Genomic DNA, 13,990 nt, shown 5'->3' with positions numbered 1-13,990 from the left:
TATTAGGAGGAGAGAGAACACATTTACAAATGACAAAAAGTGAAAGGGTACAAATCTTTTCCCCGAAAGAAATTTCATATGGAACAAAATTAGGATGCAATGGCAGTTTGGAGAAATGTAGGGGTTTTGCACTTCAGAGATGAACAGATAAAAAAAAGTAGTCCAGTAAAAAAAACATTGAATGGGGTGAAAGGGAGAAAGTGAGTGAGAGAGGGAGAGAGAGAGAGGGAGGAAGAAAGAGAGAGAGAGAGAGGGAGAGGAAGAGAGAGAGAGAGGGAGAGAGGGAGAGAGGTAGGGGGGAGAGAGTGCACCACCTTAGCCCCTGTGATACCTTACTAATGCCTGCTCTCATATTCACGGCTACACATGCTTTTGTGCTCAGCTTCTCCCTTGCCCAGCACGCAAACCTGCCTCTCACAGCACACCCAACCTCACCAGCCAAATGTACCCAGTAGAGACAAGCATGCACACGCACACACACACACACACACATAGATACACACTCACGCACACCCTCACACGCACACAGATAGATACACACTCACGCACACGCACACCCTCACACACACACACATACATACACACACACATGCATTGAGCCCAATTGTATAGGTGGGATTGGCATCATACATAATGCAAATGCACCTACATTCAAAGTAATGACTCAGCAGTGAAGATCTTCATCCTTCTCTCTCTGCTTTCTGCCAGTAATGCAGGCATGAAATATAAAATAGCAGGTTACCTGTGCAGCACAGACACATCTAGGGGTCCTACTGAGGTTTTGGTTATTTGCTATTTGCTAGGTTATTTGCTATTTGCAATGATAGGTGGTGTTCAATTGACCAGATTCTTTGGCGGTTGAATAAGAGTTCACTGAGACTGTCTGTCATCTTTTGCCTTTTCAAACCTATCTTCTCGTGTCTTTAGGCAGGCTTGGGTATTTAATAATTTGGACCTCGTTAACCTTCAATAACGGTGATCTGTTCGTGCCTCAGACCCACAAAAAGGGGAATCTGCAGCAAAGAACATTCATAGGCCCTAGTTAACTTTTAAAGAACACTTGATTATCTATGAAGACAAGAAACTTCACACCCAGACTCAGCTGCCAATCAAGAAACGACTCATGCATTTCAGATAAGAGTGGCATGCTTACGCATCAATAGGTGCAATTCAGCGTTCACTAGCGCGCAAGCTCGGCAACACACACGGTCTACACATTAGTGTATTCATGTCGCAATCCGTTTTGGCTATTGTCGTAATTACGATACAGCTCTGACAACACGGAGTGTAACAAACACTGGAGCTCAGGGCCATGGCTAAATGCCCAGTGTTCCGGTGTCTAAGCGCTAAGCACTAACAGTCCATCATCTGACTGCATGTCCTCTAACATGAAGGCTCAAATAGCACAGAAACCTCAGCCATGGGGATGTTCTGACACCAGGGTGTAAAAAAGATGGATGAGGAGGCATATGCAACCACGTGAGCCAAAACTGGTCTCAGTATCCTTAAATACCAAACCCTCTTGCTACCACATCATTCACTCACACATAAATATCTACGCTATTGGCCAAATCCATGTACATGTATGATCTTCTCCCTTTGAATGCTTGAAACACACATATGTGGAGGACAGAGTATGTTTAATCTATTGAGTTCAGGTATAAGGAGCGTAGCCTTTCAGGAAGAAAATGAGTAAGAATAGTATATCCTAATCTGCACATTCAGTGGCTGGGTTGTGAGTGTGAGTGTGTGTACATGTGTGTTTTTGTATTGAATGTGTGTGTGTGTGTGTGTGTTTTTGTATTGAATGTGTGTGTGTGTGTGTGTGTGTGTGTGTGTGTGTGTGTGTGTGTGTGTGTGTGTGTGTGTGTGTGTGTGTGTGTGTGTGTGTGTGTGTGTAGGGTCTCTGTAGACCGCAGGCACGCTAGGGAGAGGTGAGCTGTCACTGGCCATTAGCATCATTGCTGCTGAGATGTGAGGAAGACGAGCGTGGTGGGGGGGTCGGCAGCAGTGGTGGTGGTGGTGGTGGTGGTGGTGTATAGGCGTGGGGGGTGGGGAGGGTGCAGCCAGTTGTATGCATAAGCGTGAGGGGAGGGATAGGTTTATCTTCAAGCCCCTCCAACCGCCCCACGGGAAAATCTGGCACGCAATTGACCAGCACCTTGTCAGAAGATAATGTCAAAAAACCACTACCAGTACACACATACGCACACACACACACACACACACACACACACACACACACACACACACACACACACACACACACACACACTGAACACTGAACACTGAACACTGAACACTCTGAACAACAAAATGTTTGACAGCTGGTGCAGATATTTAAAAAACTAGGAAACAGCAAATTGGTTCTTCCTTGAAATATTTATAATCGAAATCTATTTTATAAAATGTCTATTATTTACCATAATCTGGCTTGCTTTCTCTACCAATATATATCTTGGAGTTCATGCTGAAGCCAGGTTCAGAATAGCACCCCAGAGAGCCTGGTGCCTGAACTGAAGAGCATTAGAGTTTAATGTTTTACCAGTACCCTCAATGGTGTGGAGGGTTGATGCAAATAAGACCCATTCACCACCCAGTCTACAGACTGACCGACAGACAGACAGACAGAAACACACACACACACACACAGACACACACACACACACACACACACACACACACACACACACACACTGTATCTTAACCACAAGTAGCACAGGCTTAATGATTAATGCATAACAATGGTATAATGGGCTGAAATGAACTCCTCCTTCTCTCTCTGGAGTTTAACAGTCTGATTCGCAGGCTAGGAGTGCACTCATATTCAGTGTATTATTAATAGCAAGCCCTTGCCTTCCTGCCTGCGTTAATAATTCACCAGGCATACACATGTTAACATCTGTAAATATATTACTGTTTTTCTGCAACAATACTTCGAAGCAAATAAGCAAAAGATGGTCAATAGCCACCCAACACCGGCCATGTCAGTAAATAAGTCACTGACAGCTACTCAGTTCCATTTTCAAATCTCAATTTCGAGACTGACAAAACCAAGCCAGCCAGTGTGTTTGTGTGTGTGTGTGTGGATTTGATGCTGTGCCTTGTTTGTTAGGCTAATTTGTACATGTTACTTTCCATTCTCCCTAAAACTGTGAATATTTTAAGAAATTAATTCATTCATTCATGACTTATGCAGTAGTGATAAGTAGTGAGTAGTGGTTATATTCTAAATGCATTTCATTGGCTTTGTACTTATCCTCCACACAATACCAATAAAGTTGAATCGAATCTTAACTATTCTGGGGTATTGGATGTGATGAGCACAGGCGAAACAAACTCTCCCCCTAACCCTATTCTAATGTGCTGTTTATACGAAGTCTAGTTTGTTTGCGTCCGATCTGTTCATAATACAGATAGCCCTATCATAAAGACGAACACTCTCTATCCGCACACGGTATCCGCAACGATCGAAGTCTGGGGTAGAAAGTGAATAGATTTGAATCGGTATGGGGGATGGTGTTCGTCTGCACGGTTTCACGCAACCTGATGACGTCATTGCCCCACGTGATCTTTTCGCGATCTCCAACCACTATATATATAACTTGTTCTCCCTCAAAATCTCACTCGTGGTGGGCCTCGAATTCACTAACATTAACCCAGTCTTCTGATTTTTGATTAGCCTCCTATCTTGATCTAATTCTTCTTATTCAGACGTAACATAACTTTCATGACCACAAATATAAATTGGCCAGCGATTTAATTTGCTTTTTTATTCATAAATGTATGTAAAATGCTCGGAGCACTGCCTCATGGGAAATGGGATGACAGACATGTCATGTTACTGTTCCAAACTCTTTATTATCAATAGAAAAAAGAATTAATTTTCGCATATCCTTTAGTCTGACCACTGATTTTATTAACCATCATAATGTAATGTTGTTAATTGGAGCTTGAATGTCTTGTGTAATGTGTTTATCCTCGTGCTGTTAAGTCCCTTCTTCTAGGTTTTTCACGTTTTTTCAGTTGTGTAAATAAAGCGCTAAAGCGCCACCCACAGGCGTGAGATATGTACTACAGCCCGTCCAACACAATCTGGTGGCTCCGTTTTTACGCAAATCTCTCGTTGCCAGGCTCTGTCTTTACGAAATTAAAAGATTCGATAGGTGTGAAAAATGAACCACATTCAGTGAATCTAGGCTCCGTGTGCACATAGCCTCAAGCTCCTGCCCCTTTCCTGCCTCTCTCCAACCCCCCCTCGGACCCCACCCCCACGCCCACCACAACCACCACCACCACCATTAGCCACGATGGGAAAGTTTGTCTAGGGCACAACATTAGCCACCGGCCTCTGGTTCATGGAGCGGGGTCGCCCAAACCCCAGTCAGACAAAAGCACATGGGCGGAGTCTTCTCTGCCCCCAGAACTCCCTTTGAAGTGGGCTCCTCTCTCCCCTCCCACCTCATGAATAAAATATGAACCTCAATCGCAGGTCACTCATCACTCACCATTACACATCTGCAATGACCTCCATCATCTGGGCCTATTCAACAGGAGATGATTCAAGGGGTAAGAGTGACCATAAAATTCATTATCTTAACCAACTTGATCTGATGATCAATATAGCTGGAAAATGCAGCCCCTTTAAAAGGTCCCCCCTATAAAAGGGGCAGGAGAACCAGCTGTGACCTCAAGAATCCACGCATGAATTAAAAAAGGGGTAAAATGAGTAAAGTGTAAGTTACATTCAGATTCTTCCTCCATTGCCAAGTGAATAGGAGATATAAGCAGATCAAGCTAAGGCTAGATGCGTGGTGACCCTTGGATAAGCCCCCCAGATGAGGATGAGACCAAGACGTAGTACAACATTTAGTTGATGTATAAAGTGAACACATCTGATGTTATAACATGTAATATTCCATATGTTATCCAACATACAACATAGTCTTTTTTTAAACTCAATGATTTCAAAGGGGCAGGTCTGGGTAGGTCTGTTTATGAAGTTTATCACCTCAGCCTTCTTTGCTAACTCCTTGCTAACTCCCTTCATGTCTACCTCTTCCCCAGAGCTGTGAAAGTGTGGGAAAGTTATTTTTAGCGTAGATGCGGGGGACACACAAAGCTGCCGACAGGAGAGAGGAGTGAAGAGAGGAGAGCAGCATAGTAGAGAGCCCTTCTCCCCTTCTGCTCCGGATCAAAATTCCACCTTTGAACCAGCCGGCCGTGTGCCCTCCGCCCGGGCACAGGTGGGGGAGGAGAACGTGGAGGCGGAGGGGGAGGGGGTGGAGAAGAAGGAGGGAGAGGCAACTGAAGCATTTGCTTCACCAAGCAATGTGAGGATTGCGGGGATTTAAAAAAGTACAAACAAACAAAACATAGTTGAAGTTTCTCGCTGTCCTCCCACAACCTGTATTTAGTTCCATTTGAGTATGCCCTGTGCTGGCATAATGAGGTTCTTCTGATTCCTTTCTGTTTGTTCCATCTTTCGTTTTTCCCTGAAAATGTTGTCACCGCCGACAAACGTACTCTGGTCAGGGAAGACGCGAACCGAGCCTGCCAGCCACACAATCGGGGAGATGTGTTTACGAGGACGACTTCGCAGAGGTCTTCTCAGCAGCCCCGTGTCAGTGCGATGAAAACAACCCCCCTACATGGCAGCCACAGATGAGCTTATGTCAGGGGTATTTACCCCCAAAACAGCCACAGATCTGCCACTCTCCCTCACCCTGCCAAACAAGCAACACCCTTAGCAGCAGCAGCATGTCCAGGGAGAGAGCGAGAGAGAGGGAAACCCAGCTCATGCAGTGTGAGACCAGACCCCTGTCCTTACTTTAATCCGGCCTGAACGGTGCCTACGCTTCAAGGAGCAGCCTGCCTTAATGGCTGCTGAGCTGGGTCTCGGCCTCTGCCGCGTTCAGCGCTAACCGATTTAACAGCTCACTTCCATGGCCTGGTTAAGCCAGACCGCTCAGTGCTAGATTATACCAGAATGAAAGTGATGGTTGGGTTTGTTGTTTTTATGTTTTTTTTTTAAATTATTTTTGGGACAGCTTTCAGATTTGTTTTGTGAGTACAAAAAAAAGGGTTTGTTTTAGGTTCGTAAAAGTTAGAAAATTCTTGGTGACAAGATGGACTGGCACCTTGAGGAGGACTGTCCACAAAAAGAATGGTCTTTGTGAACAAATCTTTCTATAGAGAAACGGGTCGCATTAAGAGCTCATTTTGTAGAACTTATTTCTGATAATGCCAGTCAATGAACAATACGATATATGATGATCCGTAGACAAATGTGCACCTTTAATGTACTGTAATTACTTGAAATATTTGCAGATAAAACAACAAGGGACTAGGCTCAATCTTGGCCCACATGGCCAGTTCAAAGCTTTTGGCCATGCTGCTCTTTGACAGACAGGTGCGTATTTCACGGGTCCTTAGCTGAATTTGTCAGCAAACCAGAAGAGGTGGCCCGTGTCTGCATCCTCAACAGAGGGGCAACGCCCGAGGAACAGACCCAGTGAACCCTGAACACACACCACACACACACACACACACACACACACACACACACACACACACACACACACACACACACACACACACACAGACACACACAAACACACACGAGCCAGGTGAAACACAGGTAAGGAGCAGGTTGGATTTGGGTGTGTGAGTGTGTGAGGATGATGACATTTCAACTATTTCGCCTTTGCTCTTTGATCTTTCCTTCAGTGGAAAAGCACAGTCGTTTGCCTCTGCACTACTGAGGCGCATGAACACAGAATGTTACCGTACGGAGCTGTAGGCCAAATCTCTGCAAAACTGCACCTCACTGAAGGAAAAAAAGAAACAATGGAATGGTCAATCCTTTTAGATGCAAGAATCATTCCTTTTTCTTGTTTTTTCCCCCTCTTTTCAAGTTCTTAGATCAACACTGATGCTTTCAAAGTGAACTTCAAAAGATGACCACGTCAGGCATATCACAAGTCTGAAACTTAAACCCAGATCATCCACATTTTGCCTCTCTTGGGCCAAACCATGTCACCACCACACCATCGGCAAAACAAAAACAAAGGACCATGGATTTAATAACCAGCACTCCTGTTTCTGTCTGCTCAGCCAAGTAAGCGTTGAGAGGAACCGTGTCTGGAGTGACACAGTCACACCACCGGCCTCCATCACCACTTGTGAGGACGCGTGATGTTTGGGCTCCTCCTGAAAGTGATCCATTTGAGGCATGAAATATGGATTGTGTGTGTGTGCTGCTGCTGATGTAGCTCCTGCTGCTGCTGTTGTAGCTCCTGCTGGTGCTTCTACGCCTGTGTGGTGGAGGCCAGCTTGCCCAGAACTGTATTCAAACCAGCGCTACTGCTTAAGTGAGACCGCGCTGAATTATGTATGCTGATCTGACGTATAGCACTTTCACAAGGGCTCGGCTAGTGTGCTGCTCTGGGATCACATCGCGTGCACCGGCCTGGCCAATGCACATCACACATACAAACACCCACACCCACACTCAAACATGCACGCACAAACACAGACACACACTCTATAACCCCGTTCCTAGAAACGGAAGCACAATAGAGCCCAATTTTGTCATTGCCAAGAGAGGAATACATTATTTACAGGTTGTATGATCTCAAGATCTCTTCTGATCAAAGGCAGGGCCTGAGACAGATGTATGGAATATTTAATAAATGGAAATTAAAAGTTAATCTTTTCTCGGAGGTAAGGTGCTGCACGAAAGCTCTCACTTTAGCTGAGCAAAAAACAGTCAGTGCTACACACCAAAGGAAGGCCTGCATCTTCTTTATGCACCAAAAGCATCAAATATTCTCATCAAATACAGGGCCTATGCTACTGTTGTCAGTCATCCTTAGCTCAGCCCAACGTCTGTGAAATTCGTCTCATCCCTCTCCTAGTGTCCTGGGCAGCATCTCGCAGGATGAGCCCCTGTCTAATTAAGCCTGACCTGCAAATCACTTAGTCTCGGCGCCACAGCTGCACGCGGCCACGCCCGCTGCTCATCACGCGGCCATTAACGGCACTCTACTCCGTGGCCTCGGCGTCTCCCAGGGCTCGCCCGCGACTCCGTCTCTGCCCTGCCTCTTCACACGCTGCAGCCACGGCACGGCGATGAATGCTGGGAGCTCCCCATGTTCAAGGCTTGTCTGTGACTCGCATGTCATATGGCAGTTGGGCCCTCCTTTCCTCTTCTCAATGTATCTCTCTTACCATCACAGTTCACATTCACAAGCAGAGACATTCTGGGCGTGTTCTTTCTGATCTGTGATCTTAGGGTTACTAATGCCACACTGCAGCACTGAAAGTGAAAACAAATAGAAACCTCTTTATACTGGTGTCTGACAGACAATTACAACTGTAATGTCAAATACTCTATAGATATTATAGAATGTGATTTGATATGGCTAAGATTCCCCGGGACCATCTTATTTACTTTTGCAATATATGTGGCCCTGGCCTGGTGGATGTGGGCTCTGTGCCGGCAGAGGAATCCTGCTAACTGCCTCAGTGCTGTAATGGGGTAAAAGTAGGCTGGCAAAGACGGGCTGGTGCTGGTGAACAGTTTGCAGAGCTGCGAGCAGATTGACAGCGCCTTGGCCCAGACACAACCAATCAATCAGGATTGGGCCTGAGGAGCCGAGCTTTCACAACAATAACACAAAAACAAAAGCCTGATCCAAACGGAATGCATCCATCACACTGAAGTCGTTTGATGGTTTAGGTTTGACACATTAATTTTATTAGCCAACATTGCACTGTTGTCATCTGGCAAAAAAAAAGATCGCTCCGTCATTGAAACGGTATGTTCCCTAAACAACATCCTCCTCCAAAACCGCAAGAACCAGTCCATTCCAACGATCCAGCAAACAGCAGAGCAAGGGTGGTGGAGGTGGTGGTTGTGGTTGGAGGGGTTGGAGATGCTAATTATATAAGTATTTAACTGCCATCGGTCCTCACTGGTCCTGAGGCTCCCTGATTTCACCCTTGCTAAGACGGGGTTAACTTGACACAAATCCTGGGGAGAGAGCGTTCTTGTCTCATGTCTCACCTCATGACCACCCCCTCACAATGCCACCCCCCCCACCCCCTGTTCCTCAGACATCCCCAAGGTGAGCTTATCCCCAGTCTGGGGGTGTCACAGGCAGGGTGAGAGCGCAGCCAAATGCCTTTTCACATTCCTTCCTCAAGCCTCAGGTGAGCACCCCATCATTCTCAGACTAGCAGGTCAATGGTGAGTGTGTGTGTACTGTGGGAGTGTGTGAGTGTGTCCGTAAGTGACGGTGATAGCGTTTGTGTTTGTGTATATGTGTACAAGCTTGTTCAGGTCTGTGTTTGTGCTTGTTGAATGCATGAGTGAGTAGATGGCGTATGCAATTATATTACGCAAGCGTACACGTGTGTGTGTATGTGTGCGTTTCAGTGTTTGTGTCCATGTTGAGCAAGTGAATGAGTGACTGTGTGTGTGTGTGTGTTGGTACATGTGTATGCGTGCGTGTGTGTGAGTGTGTGTGTGTGTGTAGGAGTGCGTAGGTGTGAGAGCTAATCACAGATTTACACCTAACTCCTCTACCTGCTCCAACAGGGCCAGGGGTTAATTCCGCCCCAAAGGCAGTAGCACTAATTGACTGCTCATCAACCGCCAATTGAACTCTAGCTGTCATTTATGCGACCACTGGAGACTAACTGGGAAAAGCCTTTCAGCACGCGTTATTTCACCAAATTCACACACGGCACACTGGGCCCAGTTTGTCAGAGGCTAGCATGGTGTGTAATCTAAATCACACAGCAATTACAGGTTAGATGAGAACTAGTCCTTTAAAATGCCAATTCACTGGTGGAATACCACCAAGCAGGTGAATGTTCCAGAACCTATCAAGAACATTTATACTGATGAGTCAAAACATATCTTTAAGTCAGTTGAGTCAACATTTTAACAAAGGAAGTTATTGTGGTGTGTACATTTTGACAAATTAATTCTGTCAGTCAGTAAGGTTGACAGGTGATGCGTGACAGGGCTGCGGTTTGGAGTGGAATACTTCTTGCTCTCTCACCTTCTCCAGCTCACACGGTTCTGTGTGCGGACTTGCGTGCCGATCCCCGCATGTGACCGGGTCACCGTCAGGAGCTGCCTGCTGGAACCCCTCCTGGCCTGTCAATCAACTCTCAATCTCACGAGTCAAGCATCTCGCAAATGCAGAGTCACCTCAGAAAAGGTCAGGGAAAGGTTTGAAAGCGTGTGTGTGTGTGTGTGTATTTGTGCGTCAAAGACAGACAAAGAGAGGGTGAATAAAAGGGAAAGAAAAGCTACAGATAGATCGCATAGCTACAGAACAGCTCAGCACCTGTGACAGCACATGTCCCGCTGTCAGTGATTAGCTTAGCTCTGACTGGCTGTTGTCTGTGTGGGCTTTCTAACATGCATAGCTCAACGTCACGACTCGATCGCTATCTCTGCTGTCAGTCAGAGCCATCCCGACACACGGACAGTAGGGGTCACCACTAGGTGAAGACACGCAGACGGGTTGGAACGCAGACACTAACCCCCCACGGCCCTCCCTGGGGGTGGGATTGGTATAGACTACCCCCACCCCCCCCCACGATCTACCTCACCTCAAACTACACCTGCCGGCTGGCTGTCCTTCCTTCTTCCCTTTCTTCTGGAGGTAAGATCGGCATGCACTGGTCGGCATGGGCGATGGTGCTCGAATGTGTGAGCTGCTGACAGCCAATCAGAGTCTGAGTGAGTCATGGGTAAACAAAAGAGACTCTGTTCCCGCTGACGGCGATGGCAGACTGGAAAGTCCCCTTCAGAACTCAAAACTCAAAAGAAGTTCCTCAACTCAACAGGGTCCGTTCTTGATCTGGATGGACTCCAATTTAGAACAAACTTTTTGCTTTTACAATTTCCAATCAAATCAAATAAGAAGCAACATTACTTTGTACAACAAATAGGCTGTAAAGGCTGCCGAGGTGTCCTGATATGATGAGGCAAAGACAACGACTGTTTGCAACAGAAAATATCAGATAACTGCCAGTCAGTTAGAAAGTATATTTCATCACTGTGGCATAAAGACAGAGTACCAGCTAAGAAAGGTCAAGGGACACGTCCACTTCTCATACATTCATAGGCTGCCTGCATGTGTTGTTATTGCAGAGAGGTCTTGTCTGGCCAGATAAGCCTGCCGGAGCCCTGGTCAGGGGTGAGGGGTGGTCAGGGGTGACCCAGAGAGGGGACGTGAGTAGGGAGGTGTGGGCCTTGACCCCGTGGCTCAGCACCCTGTGGTTGTGTGTGTGCTGCCTATGGGGCTATGGGGAGAGCAGAGCAGAGCACAGGGTCAGGGTGGCGAGGGAGCACAGGGGATTAGGGGCCACGGTGAGCGCTGGCTTAGTCATGCCCTCCACCTGCCCCCTCTACCCCCAACACACACGCGCACACACCCACACACACACACACACACACACACACACAAACTTGCACTCTCAAGTCTCAATCAGGCGCACACACACCCGGAAAACCCACTCAGTCACATGGACACGCACTGGTGCCCTACTCATCTCTCTGTCTCACAGTTTTAATGGTCGGGTGTCGAGCACCATACCTTGAATGCCGGCTCTCAGAAATAGGTCAGAATCAGCACCAATCAAAGTGCCCACTGCTACACCGGGACCAAGCAGATTGGACCAATCTCGGGGACACAGCTGCCTTTAACGCTCATTTCTATTCTACTCCATTTCTATGAATCATTCTGTTACTTCTTTTGAACTTAAAACATATCAGGTGAATTTGAAATGGACAAGAACACAAGCATGGCACAAATTGGTACCACAAATGGAGCTTGAGTTCTCAATTGTTCACAGCGTCAAAACAAAAAGCTAGTAAGTACATCCAACCTTACAAACACTCACTGCCCCTCAATATGGTCAGCCTCTGTCTTGACCAGACAGGACAACCAAACCTCCAGCCCCTTGGAAAAAAACAGCAGAACAAAAGCCCAGACAAACCCCCTGGCCATGGCACTTCAGTGGTGCTAATACAGCCCCATAGACTCACAGTGAAGAGGTGGAGGCCTCTTGAGCTGTGTGGTGGGCAATTAAACGGCCATGGAGGATAAGCACCTTGACTTTATAGAGGTCCATAAATCAGCAGTGAAGTGTCTGTGGAGGAGTGTGAAATGGGCTTCTGAAGGGGGCGAGAGAGGGGACCCTCCACCTTCTCCCTCGCTCAAACAATGGGCTTCATGATTAACTATTAACAGCCTCACAGTGATAACATAATGAGAGGCAATGATGGGCCTAAGAGATGGACCCCCCTTTTGATGTTGCTCTGGAGGGCAGGTCTTCTGTTGATGGGTAGGTCGAGTGTAAGTGCTTGTTTTTGTGTGTGTGTGTGTGTGTGTGTGTGTAAGAGACAGAGTTTGTTAGAGAAAGTTTGTGTGTGTGTATGTGTTTGTGCATTCGTAGCATTCTGCAAAGTGTACTTTCTAAGTACTAAGTGTCCTTTTTTGCTCGAAAGGGTGTTGGAGAGGTAAAGGTGCACCTTCCTTTTTGGGGGTGTAGAACAGGGGGGGGGGGGGGGGGGGGGAGGCTGGCAGGCGTTGAAGTGGTCAGGCTAAGAGGGTCAACGGGTCAGCAAGAGGACAGCGTCACACCACACCAACGGTCAAAGTCGAGCACAGCTCTTCCAACCAACCCGCAGGCCAAAGGGGAGAGTGTGCAGTCGACTACTCACAAACGTAAGCCTCACAAAGAGCTACAATCACCATAAGAAAATGTCATATTCTATCCATTCTCTATTCAATTCCGTTCTATTTTATGGTGAAAGACCATGGCAACGATAAGTATAAGTAACATATCAAAACTTCACAGGAAGTGACAGGGAGATTTGAGGAGTAAATCAACTAAACCCATTTAAGACGACTCATCTCCACTACTCATACAAGACATGTCGACAACATGGACAACTGGGCTCTGAAACACTCAAGTTTTTCCATCATTTTAATATATTTACATTATGCATCATCTCCGTACTGTCCTGCCGAAAAACAGCACACTTAACCAAGACAATGATGAAAATGACACCGTCCCATTCTAATTTCCTATTCATGAGGGTTTCACCGAGACGCTTGAGTGACTTTGAAGTGATTTTGAGGAAAAGTGTGTCAACTCTTGCATTTAATCGATAGCTTCACCTTTAGAATTGACACCCAATAGTGGAAAAGAACAAACAGAACCTGCCGGAGCGTGACAAACACAAAAGCCGATGCATAATCATGACCTCTTAATGTGTGAAGCCACTCGAGAGGAAAGAAATAAAGCAAAACTGAAGAATAAAAGCTTTTAGAGATTATTTTTTCCCCCCATCCGGCTTGCTCTCCCAGAGGAAATCTTCCACTGTTTACAACCTTACTGCTTACAGTCCTCTCCCAGAATAGATGGGCCAAAGACACGAGAGGAAGGTGGAGAGGAATTGAGAGAGGTGTGTGTGTATTAAAGAGACGTAGAGAGTGAGACCAGGAGTTGGTGTGTGTGTGTTTTGTGACAATAATAGTAAAGGCGTGCAGTAAAGTGGTATGTAAGAAACTTGGGTAAAAGTGTGTAAGAAGGTTTGACAGTTTGGGGCTGGAATGTTGAAGTCGGCCTACAGATGCAGTGAGGAGTAGTATCTGTGGCTGTGGCTGTGGCCCACTGTACCTCAATGGTGAACTGCTTCCTCTTGAGCTTGAAGGCCAAGTCTTTGGTATCAGGGACCTCACACACCAGACAGTTCAGATGGGGCACCTCACGCACATGAAGGAGACCTGATTGGGGAAGAAATCTCACTGTTAAAACTATTAAAATGATTAAAATATGTATTGGGAAAGGAGTTTTTACTATGTGCAGTCAATTCAAGACTCTTTTAGGAGAATATTTGTCATTCAATCCCCATTGTTTCTGCAATCTATTCCTCACTGTCCTACTTCATTTATGA

General features: G+C 46.4%; 1 protein-coding gene across 1 annotated transcript in view; it reads right to left on the bottom strand.

Annotated features, from left to right (window-relative positions):
- Positions 1-13,990, bottom strand: part of elp4 (elongator acetyltransferase complex subunit 4) — a gene marked incomplete at its 5' end in the record, with an annotated part of 58,334 nt that overhangs the window by 19,861 nt on the left and 24,483 nt on the right. Inside the window, one exon of the mRNA XM_080843829.1 lies at positions 13,714-13,820. Coding sequence (XP_080699955.1) covers positions 13,714-13,820 — 107 coding nt within the window. The remainder of the gene's footprint in view (positions 1-13,713; positions 13,821-13,990) is intronic.

Source organism: Sprattus sprattus, assembly GCF_963457725.1.
Source record: "Sprattus sprattus genome assembly, chromosome: 8".
Classification (NCBI taxonomy): domain Eukaryota; kingdom Metazoa; phylum Chordata; class Actinopteri; order Clupeiformes; family Clupeidae; genus Sprattus; species Sprattus sprattus.
This window is presented reverse-complemented; position numbering and strand designations above follow the sequence as displayed.